This window comes from Aspergillus brunneoviolaceus (genome assembly GCF_003184695.1).
Source record: "Aspergillus brunneoviolaceus CBS 621.78 unplaced genomic scaffold BO95scaffold_30, whole genome shotgun sequence".
In the NCBI taxonomy this organism is placed as follows: domain Eukaryota; kingdom Fungi; phylum Ascomycota; class Eurotiomycetes; order Eurotiales; family Aspergillaceae; genus Aspergillus; species Aspergillus brunneoviolaceus.
The window spans coordinates 381,308-398,641 of NW_020290760.1; the positions used below are offsets into that span (position 1 = coordinate 381,308).

At 51.3% G+C, this 17,334-nt stretch overlaps 7 protein-coding genes across 7 annotated transcripts, besides 2 other annotated features; 3 read left to right on the plus strand and 4 right to left on the minus strand.

Moving 5' to 3' along the window:
* Window positions 1-394: 394 nt before the first annotated feature.
* On the plus strand, window positions 395-1,435 carry BO95DRAFT_361939 (nucleotide-diphospho-sugar transferase; the record flags this gene model as incomplete). Its single annotated transcript, XM_025582551.1, has 3 exons — window positions 395-707; window positions 759-847; window positions 920-1,435. 3 exons carry the CDS (start codon window positions 395-397, stop codon window positions 1,433-1,435), a joined length of 918 nt encoding a protein of 305 aa, XP_025442797.1.
* Window positions 1,436-3,301: 1,866 nt separating this feature from the next.
* BO95DRAFT_361995 (YukJ family protein) lies at window positions 3,302-3,973 on the plus strand (the record flags this gene model as incomplete). Its single annotated transcript, XM_025582555.1, has 1 exon — window positions 3,302-3,973. The coding sequence occupies one exon, from the start codon at window positions 3,302-3,304 to the stop codon at window positions 3,971-3,973; it is 672 nt and encodes a 223-aa protein (XP_025442798.1).
* A 143-nt stretch (window positions 3,974-4,116) lies between these two features.
* Window positions 4,117-5,222, minus strand: BO95DRAFT_431533 (uncharacterized protein; the record flags this gene model as incomplete). The annotated part of the gene is made up of 5 exons (XM_025585015.1): window positions 4,117-4,344; window positions 4,391-4,508; window positions 4,577-4,654; window positions 4,732-5,019; window positions 5,098-5,222. The coding sequence occupies 5 exons, from the start codon at window positions 5,220-5,222 to the stop codon at window positions 4,117-4,119; spliced, it is 837 nt and encodes a 278-aa protein (XP_025442799.1).
* Window positions 5,223-5,714: 492 nt separating this feature from the next.
* Window positions 5,715-5,787: a sequence feature (Protein overlapping with rRNA (BO95DRAFT_361797, RAH46279.1) was converted to a misc_feature.).
* A 27-nt stretch (window positions 5,788-5,814) lies between these two features.
* Window positions 5,815-6,005: a sequence feature (Protein overlapping with rRNA (BO95DRAFT_361797, RAH46279.1) was converted to a misc_feature.).
* A 648-nt stretch (window positions 6,006-6,653) lies between these two features.
* Window positions 6,654-7,776, minus strand: BO95DRAFT_495753 (5'/3'-nucleotidase SurE; the record flags this gene model as incomplete). Its single annotated transcript, XM_025590845.1, has 4 exons — window positions 6,654-7,100; window positions 7,140-7,203; window positions 7,261-7,451; window positions 7,660-7,776. 4 exons carry the CDS (start codon window positions 7,774-7,776, stop codon window positions 6,654-6,656), a joined length of 819 nt encoding a protein of 272 aa, XP_025442801.1.
* Window positions 7,777-8,122: 346 nt separating this feature from the next.
* Window positions 8,123-9,254, plus strand: BO95DRAFT_452856 (uncharacterized protein; the record flags this gene model as incomplete). The annotated part of the gene is made up of 4 exons (XM_025588178.1): window positions 8,123-8,157; window positions 8,291-8,368; window positions 8,429-8,738; window positions 8,802-9,254. The coding sequence occupies 4 exons, from the start codon at window positions 8,123-8,125 to the stop codon at window positions 9,252-9,254; spliced, it is 876 nt and encodes a 291-aa protein (XP_025442802.1).
* A 781-nt stretch (window positions 9,255-10,035) lies between these two features.
* BO95DRAFT_412727 (putative ABC multidrug transporter) lies at window positions 10,036-14,715 on the minus strand (the record flags this gene model as incomplete). The annotated part of the gene is made up of 7 exons (XM_025584258.1): window positions 10,036-10,167; window positions 10,227-10,569; window positions 10,624-11,408; window positions 11,460-12,557; window positions 12,607-12,816; window positions 12,866-14,183; window positions 14,252-14,715. The coding sequence occupies 7 exons, from the start codon at window positions 14,713-14,715 to the stop codon at window positions 10,036-10,038; spliced, it is 4,350 nt and encodes a 1,449-aa protein (XP_025442803.1).
* A 1,171-nt stretch (window positions 14,716-15,886) lies between these two features.
* Window positions 15,887-16,585, minus strand: BO95DRAFT_361851 (acetolactate decarboxylase; the record flags this gene model as incomplete). Its single annotated transcript, XM_025582548.1, has 1 exon — window positions 15,887-16,585. One exon carries the CDS (start codon window positions 16,583-16,585, stop codon window positions 15,887-15,889), a length of 699 nt encoding a protein of 232 aa, XP_025442804.1.
* Between the last annotated feature and the right edge of the window lie 749 nt (window positions 16,586-17,334).

Genomic DNA, 17,334 nt, shown 5'->3' on the forward strand with positions numbered 1-17,334 from the left:
TACGATACGATTCTAAAGAAAAACTTAGTCCCAGTAGCGATAAACAAATACATGAGTGTAATCACGACTAACTCGAAGAACGCTGAAAGGGACCAGTGAACCGTGGTTCAACAAACGATCAATGCCGAGGACAAAGAACCCATCATTCAATGTGCCCCAAGCTGTGCATTCACCAGCAGCAGATCCAGACGAGAACGCGGTGCATTACGCCTTTGTCTCGTTTGACTACACTTCATGCTAGCTGAAACTTCTTCCCTCCACCGCATTGAATCTCACTTTCTTCATCCCCCCACCCCCACTGGCTGGATGCACATTGCGCATAGATATGATTAAATCGCAGCGAAGTTTGGCTTTCTGCCCGCGCAGTGGCAGTCCTAGTCTCTGGGCCATCGTCATGCTTGTGTTATATTGGATATCGCTAGTCTTGGCCAGTCTCTACGGCGGCAATAGTGCGAGTAACTCTACAAACATCGACTTTTCGCAGTACGCGGTCGTGCAGTATGCAACCAGCCAGCCGGACCTATGCAGCGCAGTCATGCAGTTTGAGTCTCATGATCGTCTGGGCAGCCAAGCCGATAGAGTGTTTCTGTATCCTTCGCACTGGGACCCAGCGAGCGATTCTACGGAGGGCAGACTGCTGCTCAAAGCACAAACTGAGTATCATGTCAAGCTTCTACCCATCGAAGGTCAGATCCCATCGAATGGCTGTAGTAAGCGCACTAGCTGCCATTAGACAGGTTGAGCAGAGCTGACAAAAGACGCACTGACAGGGACAGAGAGCCACACCAAGCTTTTGATGTTTAACATGACACAGTACGACCGCATCTTATTTCTGGATGCGGCTGGTGTTATCCTCAAGGCATGCTGCACTCTTCTCACCCGGTCATCTCGAAGCAGAAGAGATCGTTGCTAACTCTAGCCGCAGAATCTTGATGAACTTTACTCGCTCCTTGAAAGTCCGATCGCAATGCCCCGCGCCTACTGGTTGGACTCCGAATACCGCCAGCTCACCCCATCTTTCATGCTCGTGCAACCTTCGGAGATAGAATTCAATCGCGTGTGGAAGGCAATCCAGCAGGATGACAATGCCGAATCCGACACAAATGTCCTGAACAACCTCTACCGTGACTCCGCGATTGTCATCCCGCACCGTCCGTACCACCTGCTGACCGGGGAGTTTCGAGCCAAAAACCACGCGGGTTATCTGGGCAGTCCCCACGCGACCTGGGATCCCGATGTGATCCTGCAGGACGCGAAGTATCTGCATTTCTCCGACGGGCCCGTGTCGAAGCCCTGGATCAAGACCCCGGCGGCGGTGATGGAAAAGGAACAACCGGATTGTGATGTTAATACTGTGACGGGCGCGCTGGATTGCCGGGCTCGTGACCTCTGGTTGGGATTCTATAAGGATTTTGCGGAGAGACGAGAGGTATGATGCCCCTCCCCAGGGCTCTGATAAGGGTCGAAATGGGCTAATCAATCGCCGATAGATGATCTGCGGAGCGGATTCGTGCCCCAGCTTGACGGAGAGGCTGACAGAGTATGGATAGCATCGCAGACGGAAACTGATAGACCAGGCTATCGAGGGTCCTCGTCACGCTATGCTAAGGATCCACGATCGCATCCGGCGTCGTGAGTAGTGATTCAAATCGAAGGAAATGCTGGTCCTGGTCGATACCCAGTTTTGCATGCTTCCAAACCAAGAAGACGAACAGGACTGCGTTGTTGGGAGCGTACCTCAACACGGGCCGGTTATTGGCATCCTCAAAAGTACATTTTTTTCCACCTCTGCGGTGTCAAGCTGATTTACCAAATTTGGACCGAATGGTTTCCTTGCCTACTAGCATAGCCAGCCAGTCCGTGGTTCGGAGAACTGCACTGCCTCTTGTCTTCTATCTCTGCCACTGTTTACATAGGCCGACCGTCAGGTTAGTAAGGACCGTAGCTTTTGAGCCACGATGTATTTTCCTTTAGTAGCCTTTGATGAAATATCATCACCTGAAGAGTCAATCTCCTGTCAATCCGCTTTCCTACAGGATAAGGCCCCAGGCTTTCGGCCCAGCCACATTACGGTTCACAACCTCTACCAGTCTTGTTTGGAATGCACTTCGCGGGTTGAAATAAGCTCGACACAGGCAATAGAGGATGTATCTTAAGTGATAAGTGCCTCAACTGCTACAAGCTGGGAACAAATCTAAGTTTGTGCCTATTTGGCGGGCCCCCTCTCAGCGTCCAGCTCACGCACCCATCACACTTTGCCCTTGTGCTCCTCAGGCAGTCCCCTGCAAGTGGGCATGGCGGATGGGCTCGTTTGATCTCACATTATAATAAAGTGTTACATTGGCATCTCTCTCAGACGGCCAGAGTCATACTCGTCTCAAGCAACATGGTGTACTGTAGTGGTGGTAAGAACCGGGGCTGGTTTCTAGGGGACAAAACTTGCACAGGATTGCCAATGCCGACCGCCCAAGTTGTCCTCGATGCCACTGCTCTGTGGAGTCTAGTCTTTGGGAAGGTAGCATGTGAAGGATAAAAGACGGGCTGGATTATTGTGCCGTATGCCACACATATAGAGGCTTTGTATCTTCAGAATGATGGGCTAAGATAGCACTCGCAACTACCCACTATTTTGGGTGGAATGAGCCATTTTAGGATACGCTTCTGCGTCAGGGTCTCGTATGGTTGTGTACTGTTTGAGTCTGATCATTCAAGCTCAAACTATGATTGTCATGAGACTTGAGCTTCTGAAATGTGTATCGCGGCATGGGCAATATCTTGACGGAAGACGAGTCTAGATCCAACCCAAGATTTGGGGAGCGGGGCAAGCGTATGAGTGACAAGAACATTCAAAGAAAGTGATACGAAGCTACATGCTGTACATAAGTGGCGCGACTATATAGAATGCTTCTACTGGCAACTTTAAAACGCCAGCAGTGTATTAAAGCCATTCAGGAAATCATAGGAGGATGGCTGTGCAACCGCTACACGAGCGGCGGGAAGTTGCATAAACTTCTCGTAACAAGCATGACGAAACAAGCTCCCATATTACGAGATTAAAGCAGCTACTGGCGGTCTGGCCCGTATCTAGCTCGTATTACCACACTTGCTACGAAAGGCTACCAACGGTATCCGACTGCCGCCCCTCCATCACCTTCGGCATATCTTCTGAAGCGGTTATAAGTAGCCACGCCCGGACGCTGAAACCAGGATTGCCTAGAATATAATTGGACTCATTCTTACATCCATTCCAACACCATAAATCCTTTCTCTATCAGCAATTTATCCCAATATCTAAAGCAACATGCCCGTTCCCCACTACGGTGTCTGGGTTTGTAAGCCGACTCGGTATGTTGCCCAGCGACATGGCGTACGCACTCCACACATCGAGCTTTATTTCAAAGATGACGACTCCGGGAGGGAGCGAAAGGCCGCCATTAATGTGAAATCGAACGGAGAAGACTCTCGCTTGGTGTTCTGGTCTTCTGATGACTTTGCTCATCCTATCACTATTCAACTTGCCCAGCTGGATCAGGGCTTTCATTCGATCCCGGATCCTCGTGGTCGTGCTCGAGATCTCGTGGGACTAGACTATCTGCGACTGCGCAACCTTCTGAATCTCGGATCTGGACGAGTTCTGCCGCATGATATTCCTGGCCGTGATAATGATATTCTGGACGTCGTCCGGCCGATTCTAGATCGAGCAATCAGGAGCTCAGCAAAGGTGTTTATCTTTGGCTCATCCTTCGGATCCGGGATTCATGATGTCCATATGAACCAAGGTAGTCTTCCTCGGTACGACAATGGCGTGTATCAGGACGGGGGCTTGCTGATTCAGTTTGCCGATGGGCATTGGGAAGCAGTCTTCCTGGCCTTTGCCTCCCAAAGGATTCCCACCGACGATGTGGACGGGCTGCCGGAGCGACATAGTCGAAGTCTGTTGCAGATCCTGGCTCCACGAGAACACAATCTCTAACGAAGTCGATTTAAAGGATGGTAGTAGTCAATCAAGGGTTTTTTTTTTGTTTCTTCAAGACTTTATCCGTAGAAAATTACAATGCCGTTCTAATCCAATCATCGTCTGTGGGAAGTCATAGCTTTGGACGCAGAGGGTCTTCACTAAGGTAATGTCGCCGGGAGACTCTCAGATGGTCCCTTGAAGTTACTTTCATTAGCCTGGGAAGCTATAATGTGCAAGATTACCGTCAAACAAAAGTCACCTTTCTCAAGGGGCATACTGTTCACCACCAATACATGATGAGTATGCCTGTCCACACTGAATAAGTGCCACGATTTCGCGATGATCAGACTCTTTGCCCATATTTCGGGCATACTGATTCCCCACATCTGCATCACCATTGTCAAGTCTGGGACAGATTCTTTTAGTTCACACCCGCCAGTTGATACCGAAAGAAATGAATTCTGGATGATCTCTGGTAATGCGATCCTCAGGCGGCGGGGCAGAACAGTCGTCATCATCAATTACAGCCCGCGAAAGTACAACGATAGAACTGCAGAGTCTCTCTCATCAGTAGATAAACAACAACAGTTGAGAGTCAACTGGGTCCTGTAGGCGTACACCGATCGCCGAGTATGGTCATAAAAGATTTGCTCCGTCTCCGGCATGTACCATCCCCAACCTCGGAGTCGCATGTACCTATATTCCCAAGAACAAGATTCTCAGCCCACACGGCGATATAAAAGCCGTCAAGCTCTGGCCACCAGAAGACTTACTCCAAGGCCTTGATCATCTCCTCTTGAATGATCACCTTGTCGGAGTAACTCAAATCGGAAAGATCAACAAGACTTGTGCCGTCCGCCAGCCCCATGGCCATCGCCCAGACATGCCCATGCCGGAAAAACGGATTCTGATCGGAAGACAGTTCCTCGCTGCCGTAGAATACCGGGGTGTACCCGGACTCCGAGAATATGCTGAGCGCCCGGCACTCGCCGTTGTAAGAATGTTTGGCCAAAGCCTCGGTGGCATCCAGTTCGGTCTCACTGATTCCGCGCGCTCTTCTCCTGTATTTGAGATTTCAGCCATTGCACTTCAATAGAAAGGTCCAGGAGGATGAAGTGGAAACTTTACCCGTAACGCACCTTAAGGGCGTATCTGCGCGTGCTCTTGTGGATCGTATTGTCATTAGGGCATGTGGCTTCATAGACCACCCATTCCTCGTGATGTTCGTCTTTCCGGTTTTCGGAAAATATCTCGTGGATGACATAGTTCCGCCTATCAATTCTGATGATGCTACCGATCAGGTTATCCATCCCGAGGCCCGAAGGCGAGAAAGCGAGTTCGGAAGACGTGGAGTACACTGAGGGCGCTAAGGATTGTAGGAGAAAGTAGATGTAAGAGGATCCGATAACAAGGACTACACGATTACATTGCGGGAATATGATGGAACGCGACGTCAAAGTCGGAATGGCATCCCGAATTCCAATTAAAGTGCTCAATAGGTAAGAGTGACTGATGACGAACGTATATAATAGACAGGATGCTTAAGCTAAGAATCCAAGAATAAGTCAGGTCAGCCTGTCAAATACAATAAAAGAAGGTCGACGGGGGGAGGTGAATGTTACCATGGATGTTTTTGGCTTAGTAGGTGGCTTTCTTCCAGGCTCTCATTTCTCCATGTAAGTCCAACTCTTTCGAACCGTGCTAGGCACCATCAAGTGTAACTTGGCCCTGATATACTTTTCCGTGGATACAATAAGCACATACGACCACAGGGTGTGGAAAACAGGGCTTCCCGTCCGCTCAGCCGTACTTAAGCCACACGCCGGGAGGTTAGTAGTTGGGTGGGTGACCACCAGCGAATCCCTTCTGTTGTATGTTTTTGTTTTGCTTGCCATCAACAAGTGTGCATACAGGTCTAACCCAGTGTAATCATGAGTTGAATTTTCGTATCAAAAATATCGATGATATACCAGGGACCGATCGCGCCGGGAAGCCATCTTACTACCATGCGCAGTGCTCTGTCGACTCAGACCTAGCGACAAAATAAGATCGATCAGTTAGCTAGTAGATGTCATATCAGGAGCGATCCATAGTTTTCGGCTAAAATGGCTAATAAATCCATTCTCCTACAGTAGATGGCCCGGTCTGAGCACGAATTGCTTCCTTCTGCTAGGGAGGATAGGTAAATTCTGAGCAACTTTCATCTTGCCAGTTACTTCTCTGTCTCTTGATCTGGAGATGTGTCTCACTTTGTGACTGCCCTAGCTCGCGGCGTCTATCTATATCAGCCCCCAAAGGGAAGCCGATCGGCGCCAAAGTGGAGGTCTTCGGCTTTTATGCCATTGACAGCCAACGCAGGGTCCAGAGCCGACCGTAACACGGTGGCGGCCCGGGCACATTGGACAGTAGGCCAGAAGAACAAGGTTACGTAGCACTTGTCCAAAAAAAATCGCCATGGGTGTATGCGGGGTTGGGAATGTCACGTCACGTGGTTTCCTTCAAGGGGAAATTGTAGCGAGGCCTTCGAAGGGGGTGCGCATGCTTCGGACCCACTTTGAATAGTCAAAGGACAACAACATTCAAGATGATGGTTTTTAGTGTATGCGGCGTATATGGATTATATTGATGCCGCTACTCCTAAACTCCAGATCTAGTCAAATCTGGAGCCGCGAAATTGATAAGTATGCTGAATCATTCAGGGACGACACAAATCTGACGAACGCAGTAGCAGAGGCGAATCCGCGTTCTGCGTAGTTGCATCACCCGACGGCGAAACAACTTGAAACGGACTGGCTGCCAGCCAACGGTTCGGTCGGATCCGAGTATACACGACCTTCCTGTCTCCGCTGGGATCAGATTGCAGCGGTATGTTCACGGAGTAGAGTTCTACGCCTTGGTCCCAGCTGCGGTACAAATGCTCAATCAGACGTATGGCATGCCTAGATGCATCTGTAATCTGCACCGGATTGCAGACGTCGTGTTTTGTAGCGGGCTCAAAGGATAAAGCAATGGACCTCTTTCCACACAGGACAGCCTCCATGCCCCCGCCGATTGTGCCACTGGAGAGGGAAAAGAGAGCTGTGGCGTTCGCTCCGAGGTTGGGGCCCGATACCACCAGGTCGATTGGGATGGGCTTGCCCTCCTGCTAGTAAGAGTGATAGTGATGCAGCCCGATCTGCACACAACCAGCGGGGGTCGAATTGACCAGCATCCATGGACGTTGATTTTGCACCCCAATGCTGCTGCTGTTGGTGGTGGCATTGGATAGTCCTGGAGGGCTTTGGTGCTTGGTGCCTTCGAACTGGAACAGTTCGCCAGGGGAGAGATACGTCGCCTTGACCACCTCCCCGACGAAGTGGGCTTTCCCGATCCAGGAACGTTGCTGGTTTGGCAAGACCACAGTCACGATGTGTCCTTGGGTTTGGAGTTCGTGAACCAGGGAATGCACATACGGGGATGTATCCCGCGAAGGGGGCCCGTCGTCGTTGACAACCTGAGAAGATTAGCCACTCGAATTGATTCCTCCTTCCTGAAGGTGAATCGTGCGTATTAGAATATGCATGGGTGGGGATTTATGTGGTTCAGAGCAAGCTTTGAATATGAGTGTGCACCAAGGAGTGGAGCAAAGGAGTCCGCTGACTAGAATCAATAGATAAGGAACAAGGAGCAAGGAAGATAGCTCTGAAATACGGGAAACCCACCGACATCTTCCATGGCGTACGGAGGATGTTGTAGTGCTTTCTGCACCGGGCACTGCTTGTCTGCTGTGGGGTAGGCACAACGTCATATGATTCTGAAGGGGAAATGTTCCCGAGCATCGGGAGGCCCCAAGGGAATTCTTTCCGAGACCGGGCAGATTAGAGAGAAAACCCCGAGTTGTATGGAGAAGCGAGAGCTGGAGGCTATACTACTCGACCACGACGAAGGCTTTCTCGCAGTATTCTTACTTTCTATATGGCAAACCTTCTCCAGTCCTCCTCGGTTTCGTTACGGTCGAATTTCCAGATCATCGTGTTGATGTCTGCTGGGCAATGACCATATGCGTCATACATAGGTTCGATGATCGTTATTTAAGGGTTATACGATCGCCCACACCCATCAATTGTTATCTTAGTCAACTCGTGTTACATCTTCTGGAAGAATAGCATTCGGAAGCAAACGAACATGTTCAGGACAAAACCAGTGCGGTCTGTGCTGAGGTAAGGAAATACTCTTTAACTCAACATGCAAAACCGCGGTTGAAAAGGTAAAATCTTCTGTCGCCAGAGTGGATCGGTCCTGCATATTCATCTCAGGCAGCTCAGCAGCGCCAGAAGGCATATCTTCCGTGAGTGGAACATTATGCTTGTACGTTCTTAAAGATATATCGGTGAAAGCCATCAGCGTTAGACTAGTCGGGAGCCTAAGAATGTGAGTGGGCATCGGGAGTGAACATGACCTCGGTTTACAATATAACCTGACTTACCTCAGACCGCGCGATGACCATTCTGCAAAGTCTTACCAGGGAGGCATTACCTTCGAGCGCAGTCAAACATTGGCCACGTCAAGAGACAACTCATTCCTCATGCCGCGAGGGATGTATGTGTTGCCATTCGAGTTACCGCTGAGCCGGGAAATGCCGGAGACCGTCACTGGTGTCGGTCACAAGTATCATTCATACGAGGTCCAGGGCATTATGGTACATCGAAATTCTCACCTAGACGTCGTTAGTGCGCATCCCATTCGGCTTCATTACCTTCCTCACATCTTACAAAGCGATATACTCGATCAAGTCGTCCCTGTGAGTATCCTATCAAGTTGTTCACAGTACTAGCGCTCATACTGACGCAATTAGCCATTGAAGTCAGTAGAAGGGCTGATAGATGAGAGCATGTGGTACCGGATATCGATTTTCAGCACCGAAGTCCCTTTCGGAGCGACCTTTCCAGTCCAAGTTGAGTTTCATGCACCGCGAAAGGATTTCTCCCTGGGCAAAATAACCCTCCAAGTCTTGGAGACACACCTACTGAAAGTTACCCCAACGGCGTCCGACTCCATTACATACAACAGCGTCCTGTCCACTATCACACGAAAAGAGCATGCGGTCGTGCGCGAAACGTATGAGAATCTTAAATATACCACCGCGCAGTCATCCGATCTTCTGGGCTGCGAATGGGCAGCCACAGCACTCGTTCATCTGCCGCAGACTTTCCAGGCCTGCACACAGGACCTACAGACGGAAGTAATTCAGGTGCATCATAAGCTGCAGTTTGAAGTCGAGTTCGAGGCTGAGCGTGCTCAGAGAAAAAAGGTATGAGCCGTGATCCAGCTCCGTCCGTCTTTCTTCGGTCTATGCTTGCAGTGTCGACGAATTGTATACTGACCCTGGAGTTTGGCAACGCTACTTAGATCGTCGGCGCCATCCCTTTCCGAGTCTACATGTCTCCCTATACAGTGATGGAGCACGATCTCGTCTACCGACAGATCCTCCAAGAGCTTGAGATTGGTTTTGAGGAGCCGCCACCCTCTTACCTAGAGTACAACTCAAACACAGCGATTCAATGCTAGATCTCCAAACCAATATGCTCAACGCTCTGACAGAGCTTGTTGATCTCTTGACCCTCACGGATGTAAATACGACATCGCGACTGAGCGTCAATCACAGCCTGGTTGGCAGTGATAGCCGTGGATAAATAAGGAAGGCTACGCGAAGTTCAGACGCTCTGATCTGACTACACATTGTGCGGTGAAGCTCGGAAGACGTTGATACTACAGATTCAGGCGTAAAGCCAACCACTATGCATAATGGTCAATGTTGCCAGTATAGACACGCATGGATGTTCATCCCTTCGCCTGCATACCATGGAAGAGAAGACAGCTTCCGTGTTTCTATAGGTTCTTTATGGGCTGGTCGTTGTTATTGAGGACAAAACTTAGTGACGCAAAGAATAGCGTGTTTCGACACAATTGACTGTTGTCTTATTAGGCTCATTGCCATCTTTTCAAGCCACGTCTGCAACGCTATAACCACGAATGACTATATACAACCTATTCCCCAATCCATCATTCAACCCACAAACACCCACAAACACCATAACTTAGAACAGCTTCTTCACCGACCGCAAATACACCAAAAGATAAACAACGGAGTAATTGAAAACCACATAAGCCAGAAAAATGCCAAAGTACGGCCAGATATCCGACGAGTCTAGCCCGAGGCTGGCGAGATACTGTTGTTGCCTTGACGTTAGTACAACTACTCACAGGTTCGTTGCGGTTGGAATCTCACCTCATCGCCAGAATTATAATCGCAGTACCCGCAGACCCCCGACTCCTCCGGATTCGACAAATAGCCGACGCCCTTCTCAGCCAGCCACGGGCCCGCAAACTCGCCACAGGTCATGTTCGCCGGACTGCGGAAGTAGCTCAGTTCATCCTTCTCACAGACGACCGGCATTCCGCGCAGAACGGAGGTTAGAACGCCTCCGATCCAATAGGTAAACGGGGTGAGGTAGTACATGGTGTACTTCCAGAAGACCGGCATCTTGTCGTGCGGCTGGATGATTCCGTTGAAGAGCTCGCACATGGTGATGAAGAAGGGCATCAGGGTGGCTGCGATGGTTGCGTCGGCGCTACAATCGCTGTTAGTCAAGTCTTTTGAGCGGCATGGCGGACGGCGAACTCACCTCAGCGCGGCAATCCACTGTCCCCACGAAGTGGCAAACAGGAAGAACAGGAAGAACATCAAAAAACTGTATCCCGCGGCAAAGCCGTCCGGAAGTCCGGCGGTGAAGTAGCAGATCAGATAGAACATCACGCCCGAGCCGATGGCCAGCGGCATCTCGCAGAGGATCTGCGCCGTGCTGAACGCCACCCAGCCGTACATGCCCGCGGGTCCCTCGCGGGCGAGCCAGATGTCGCGGTTCATGACGAAGCGCATTGAAATGGCGTTGATGAATTCGGGAACGAGCATCAGGCACAAAAAGCAGAGGAATGCTTTGGACTCCAGGTCGGTGGAGCTGTTGCCCAGCTGATAGAAAGTTAGGCCGTCGAGGAGGGCGTGAGCGAAGGAGGCGTAGAGGCGCGAATATGGGTACTCGGGGCTGCGCCAGTACTGTCGGAGGGTTCGACTGGTCAGGAGCTTGACTTGGCGGTAGAATGACGGGGAGGTGGGCTTGTCGATGGTGGGTGAAACCGCTGCAACTGTGCCTTGCCCTCGGATGGTCTGGATCTCAGCCTTGACTGCCGCCGCTTCGGTGGAATGGTTCCACACGTCGACCCAATCGACGCTCTTTTCGGCTTCCTTCATACCACCGACGACAATCTCGATGAGATAGTCTGCTGCGTTGGTCACGTTCTTAGGCCGGTAGCCGTGTCGGCCGAAGTATTCGAAGATTGCACGGCCTGAGTCTCCTACTTCGCCGAAATAGTAGGTGTTACCACCGGGACTTAGGGCTAGGACGCGGTCAAACTGGTCTCGTTAGTACTTTTCATCTAGTCAGTTCAGCGAGAGGATCTATACCTCTTCAAACTGTTCCTGATTCGCTTGATGGATAGTGCAAAGCACAGCCAAGCCTTGATCGGCAAGCTTCCTGAGCAAGGCCACAATACTTGAAGCACCCTGACTGTCAAGACCACTGGTCGGTTCGTCCAGGAACAACACCAATTCGGGTTTTGCGCAAAGCTCCACGCCAATGGTGACACGCTTCTTCTTCTCAATGTCCAGACAACCTATCACAGCATCCTGCAAATCGATCAAGTCCAGCGTGGCCAGAACAATGTTGACATAGGCCAGTTTCTCTGCATCGGGGGTATGCTGATTCTGTCTCAGCAGAGCGGAGAACTCGAATGCTTCGCGGATGGTACTCGTTTCGTCGTGGATGTCCATTTGCTGGCAATACCCGATGCGACGGTTGTAGGATTCGTCGGTCGGATGCCCATCGACAAACATCGTACCGCTCAAATTTCCTGAGCTCTGGCGTTGGGTGAGGGCCGTCAACAGTGTGGACTTTCCTGCGCCAGATGCGCCGACCAAGGCCGTGAGGCTGCCTGGTTTGCAGTACCCAGACACCTTATTCAGCAGCCTCCTCGACTCCCTGCCTATCTCCACATGGAGCTCAAGGTTGTCCCATGTGAATGTCGACTTGCATGCCAGAACAGCTTGCTCTAGAGCTTGGTCTTGATGAGGAGATTGGCGAGCAGCGGGCATGTCCTGGGAGTCTCCTTGCACACCACCAACTTCCTCATCCTGAGTTGTCTGAGCTTTCCTCGATTTCTTCTGGGATCCCTTGTATTGGATTGGTCCTGCACTAGAGGATTCCCATTCCACGACCTCACTGACCCAACACGTTGCAGCGATGTAGAACACGGTGAAAAGGCACAGGATGCCGAAGTTACGCCACACGTGGTGGTAGTAGAAGCCGAAGTGAGAGGCCATGTAATCGTCCCCGGTGATGATCGTGGTCCCGATCCGGCTTCCGTAGTACGCGCATGTCTGGTAGGTGACATCAGTGTAGTTGGGTCCAAAGGGGACAATTGATCCGGGAGAACAGGTGAAGTCTGTGTTATGGAACTCGGCCGCCATCATCGATTCGAAGGTGTAGATGACCGGCGTTGTGTACTGTGGGACATGTGAGTACATCTCAAGCAGCCAGTGCAGGGCTACGTACCGCTATCCACCCTACCCAGGGAACGTTATTGATAAGTCTGTCCAGCGAAATGACATAACCTCCAAGAACAATACATGCCAGGACGGAAAGACCAGCATAGCGCAGCGCAACCTCAAATGTCTTCGAAAACGCAGCGAACAGTCTGAACTGCTGTGTCAAGCAGATCGCGCAGAGGAAGATGAAAAGAAAGTCTATGAAGAATGACCCGGCCTAGTAGAGTCAGTATCGGTTACAGATGGTGGAAAACGGTCATGCTTACGTTGGTCTTCAAGCCCGAAAGAAAGTAAACCACGACCTGAAATAATGCACTGATGGTGACAAGAAGCACGACATCGGAGAGCAACCGCGCCAGACACACTGCGCTAGGCCGGACAAACGCAAATTTCTTCTGACGGCTGAGAATGTCTCGCCCCTGCATCGCGTCCTCCAACTCCGACATCTGCAACCATGCGAGCATCAACGAGGAGTAAAAGATGACACCGCCGCGCGAGTACAGTCCATCGCTCGTTTGGGGCATATCATAGAATAGACTGCCGATGAGCAGCCCATAAACGACAGCCGACATCAGCTTGATGTAGATAGGCCCCATGTGGTTCCTGGTCTGCCACAACTGCCGTCGGACACAGAGCACAATCTGCCGGAAGAGAGAAACGGTGTAGGGTGACTTTGGCGACACGAAGCGCGATTTCTCGGTCTGCACGGCCTTCTTGAACTCTTCCAGACTTCCTGTATCTGAATCATCCGACGGAACCTGTCCGCCTAGGCGCTGATCCTCGTAGTTCTGAATATCTCTCTTCACGGCCTGGTAAGCGTTGCTCGCCCGAAACGCCGTCTCTAATTCCTCCGCTCCCTTTGGTGCACGGCTCTCCCAGCCCGGTTGAAATCGTCGTCGTTCGGGAATGGACACACTTGTTAGAAAGTCGCAGGTGGTCTGCATCGGGGCGCACTCGTAGCCAAGATCCTCGAAATAACGCTTTGCGTCGCGCGCAGGTCCTTGGTAGAGCATGCGGCCCTCGTCAATCAGCAGGATCTTATCCACCAGATCGTAAATAGCATCAGAGGCCTGATACAGCGTCATCAATGTGGCCTTGCCGCACGTGTCCGTCATGATGCGGAGACTACGCGCGTAGTCCAGCGCAGACGATGCGTCTAGCCCTCTCGTCGAGTTGTCCCAGCAGCTGATCGCCGAATCCGTGGCCAGGGACTCTATGATCGAGATGCGTTTGCGCTCGCCGCCGGACACACCGCGAATAAATTCATTTCCGACCAGGGTGTCCATGGTGTGCGACATGGCAAAAACACGTCCGTAGATCTCCAGGTAGCGAGGGATCCGGTCCTGACATCGCTTGGGGGTCTTGCACTGCAGCGCGAACTCCAGCGTCTGGCGGACGTTGAGAGTGGGGAAGTGCACATCGTCCTCTGGGCTGTAGGCGACTTGACCGCGGTAATGAGTCTGAACCTCCTCCAGACTCAGTCCGGAGTAGTCGATGGAGCCTGTAACCCCGAGGTAGGAGGAGTGATCACCGGCGATAGTGCGCAGGAACGTCGAGCATCCTGCTCCGGGTCTCCCCAGCACACTGGATATCAATTCGGTCAGCTCATTGGTCTGTGTTCCACCTGTTTAGACCCAAAAAACATGACTCACAGCATCATCTCACTACTCCGCACCACGCCTGAGAAATCCCGAATCAACTGCCGTCCACTCTCCGGCTTCTTCTTCGACGCCCACGGCTTGATGGTCCATTCATAGACATCCTGTAGGGTCAACGTCCGCCACAGCGCCGTCCCGAGTGTCTTGACCTTGACATGATCTTCCCCATCTCCCCAGGTCGAAAGCGACTGGAAACAAACCCCAAGGTTAGATCTCATCTTCCCAGCGCGCACCTCCTCGTCCAGAAACTTATCGAACGAGGAATGCGGCTCCGCATATTCCGGACGCGCATCCCTGCGGCTCTGCGCGGTCAAGGTGCGATGGATCTCCGCCAACTCCCCCTCATCCTCCTCTGACAGAAACACATGCGACAAGGGAGCTCCGTCATCATGAGCCCTCGCTCCCTCCGATGAAGCGGTGGCAGAGGACTGCAAGTGTGGTACGGGATGCGGAGGCATTATACTTAGCCCAAGGCCATTGAGAAGCAACAACTAGAATCCGGGTCTGACTCCAACACAACCACCGCAAGATGTTGGACACTATTTAAGGACAAATTGAGGGAGTGCAGCCCGGGACCCGCGGGGTAGTGGATGATTTACATATTCTCGGTCCCCGGAACCCCAAAACGGAAGCCAAGACACATTCGGTCTAGGCGTTTTGCCGGCGGCGATAGAATCATAATCTTATTAAGTAATAAATTACGATTTGCAGCCCTAGCCGCAGCAGAAACCTATTCTCCGACTGGCCCAGAGAAGCCCGCGGAATGACCTGGGGAATGGTACCTACCAGCCATACTTGCAGTCTGAGTTTTCTGCCCGTTTAGAGTCGTGATTGGTCTACAGGCGCTAAGCGGGGCGCCTTAGCGAGGTTGGCGCCCATCAAAGATGAGGTCAGCAAATTGCGGCGCTATTTTTACTAGATTAGGAAGCTCGGGGGAGAAAAAGCTTTTTGTGCCAGAGACCCACCGGCCCATGCCTAGCAGAAGCCGAAGTCAATCACGAGAATGTGCTGCATGGTCTTGCATGCATATCGTATTGCGATATAGCAATTGAGCTCATTGCTCAAGAACACTTTTAATCCCCGAATTCTTGCGATGAGCTGCGAAAGATCTCCTTCACAACCAAAAATGCCGTAGTTGATGTGATCAATCACGCACCTTCTAGTTACGAAGGCTAATTCCTCGACGGATCAGTCTCCCAAGATTGAGAGAGCAGGTCGAGAAGAGCGCTATGGAAGAGTGAAGATTAGCTAAGTTCGTAAAGTACTAGACTACACCCCCAAGTTCTCATTCTCAAGATTCGTTCAAAACAGGTGTGCTTTTCGTAGCTCGCCACGAGTTTTCCGTGTAATGACGTCATTCCCAGGCTGCGCTACAGGAAGCCACCCAAGATAGAGCAAAGAACTCCATCGATTCGAAGATCGATGGGTATGATGCAGTCATAAATACACAAGAATCAAGTCAGTCTAGCTAGTGTGGACCACCTATGAAAAGAGTAACCTTTCACCATAAACCACAAGGGCGGAACCGCCAGCAAGGATATAAAAGTCTCTGCGAAACCCAGCCAGCGAGCCCCAGCTCTATTCGTGTATTCGAACCTCTAAGCTACCATCCATCGCCAAGACACCAAGTCACTCAGCTAGATGCAAGTCCTTTGCCAAGTCCGGCTGCATCAACTCCTGGTTGAACTCCTCCGACGCAGGCAACTCCAGATGCACATGTGTGTTGACTGCGGCCTTCAACTCGACATTCTCAGCCTCAAACTCCAAGACATGACCACCAGCCTGGCGGTCTGAAGACAGAAAATGCAGATGAAAGCCGGCGACGCAGATCCCGTTCGTGTACGGCGGGGAATAGAACCCGAACAGCGTGCCGGCGACATTGTCGTACGTCTTGACGACCTGGCGCTTAGACAGTTCTAGCAACGGCTCCCGTGGGCGGATCTGCGGGCCACCGATGCGGTACACGATCTTCTTGAACGTGGCGTCCACGCGGACGGCGATAAAGTTATTCTGATTGGCGGGGAAGAATGGATGCAGGGCTTCCTGTAGGGTGTCCATGCGCAACGTGTCCAGGGGTTTGGTCAGCGTGGGCTGAAAGTCCGTGGCGACGATCATTGGTAGATGGTCTGTGGGCGCCAGCCGGTGTAGTTGGTTGTCTGGGGTAAAGTGATAGGCCTCGCCGTCTACTATGACGATCTCGCCGTTCAGGCCGCAGACGGTGCCAAGGCCGTGGTTGCATCTGGAGAGGACATCGGAGACGGTCGCTCCGTCGGAGGAGAAGCCCTGCATCAGGGCGCTGAAGACGCCATATTGATAGATGTGATTCATTTTGGGACGAGATTGGGATTGTATCTCATGTGGTAATGAATGTGTCGGATTCTGGTGACAGGATGATGATGATGCTCGTGCGGGGTTGTCTATATGACTGGGCACTAATCCGTTTAAGGAAACCGATACCGGTGGCATTATGCTCAAATGCGGCTCTTGAAGCCGAGGAGGCTGGCTTCTACTCCGTGCTCATAATTCCTTGGTGTAATAGATATATACTCCATATTTTGGCCAAGTCATTTCTGGCTAGGCTAGGAGACAAATTGCGCAGTTTCACACACTAAGACTCATATCAGCTGCTGTGTCTGCCGCATCGCTTACCATGCCAGCAAACCGTATGACCACCGCACGGGCCACAACTTAGCATTGCGGTTAACCCGCAATCGGTCTGCAGTCTCTGTTCTATTGCACATCTGATGGCCAGGGCTTCGAAGGTCATGTGCAGGAACTCCCCCCCCCCCCGGGCTGGAGGATCCGGATTATCCTGCTACAGTCACCTTCCATAACTGAATCTCAAATGAATCCTCTGATTTTAAGCATTAAAAAAAGTCCCCATGTCTTGAAGATATACGGTAAGTTTAGTATCCAATGGAGGGCTCAAGTGTGTGGTGTAACATGGAACCAACCCAATTAGCTGGATTAACAGGGCTAGCACACAAACATTCCGTAGAGTCTACCAGTGTCGTTGAGATCACTTCCTAGTTCGAACAAAATACCTCGCATCATTCGGCATGAACCTATTGTAGAGA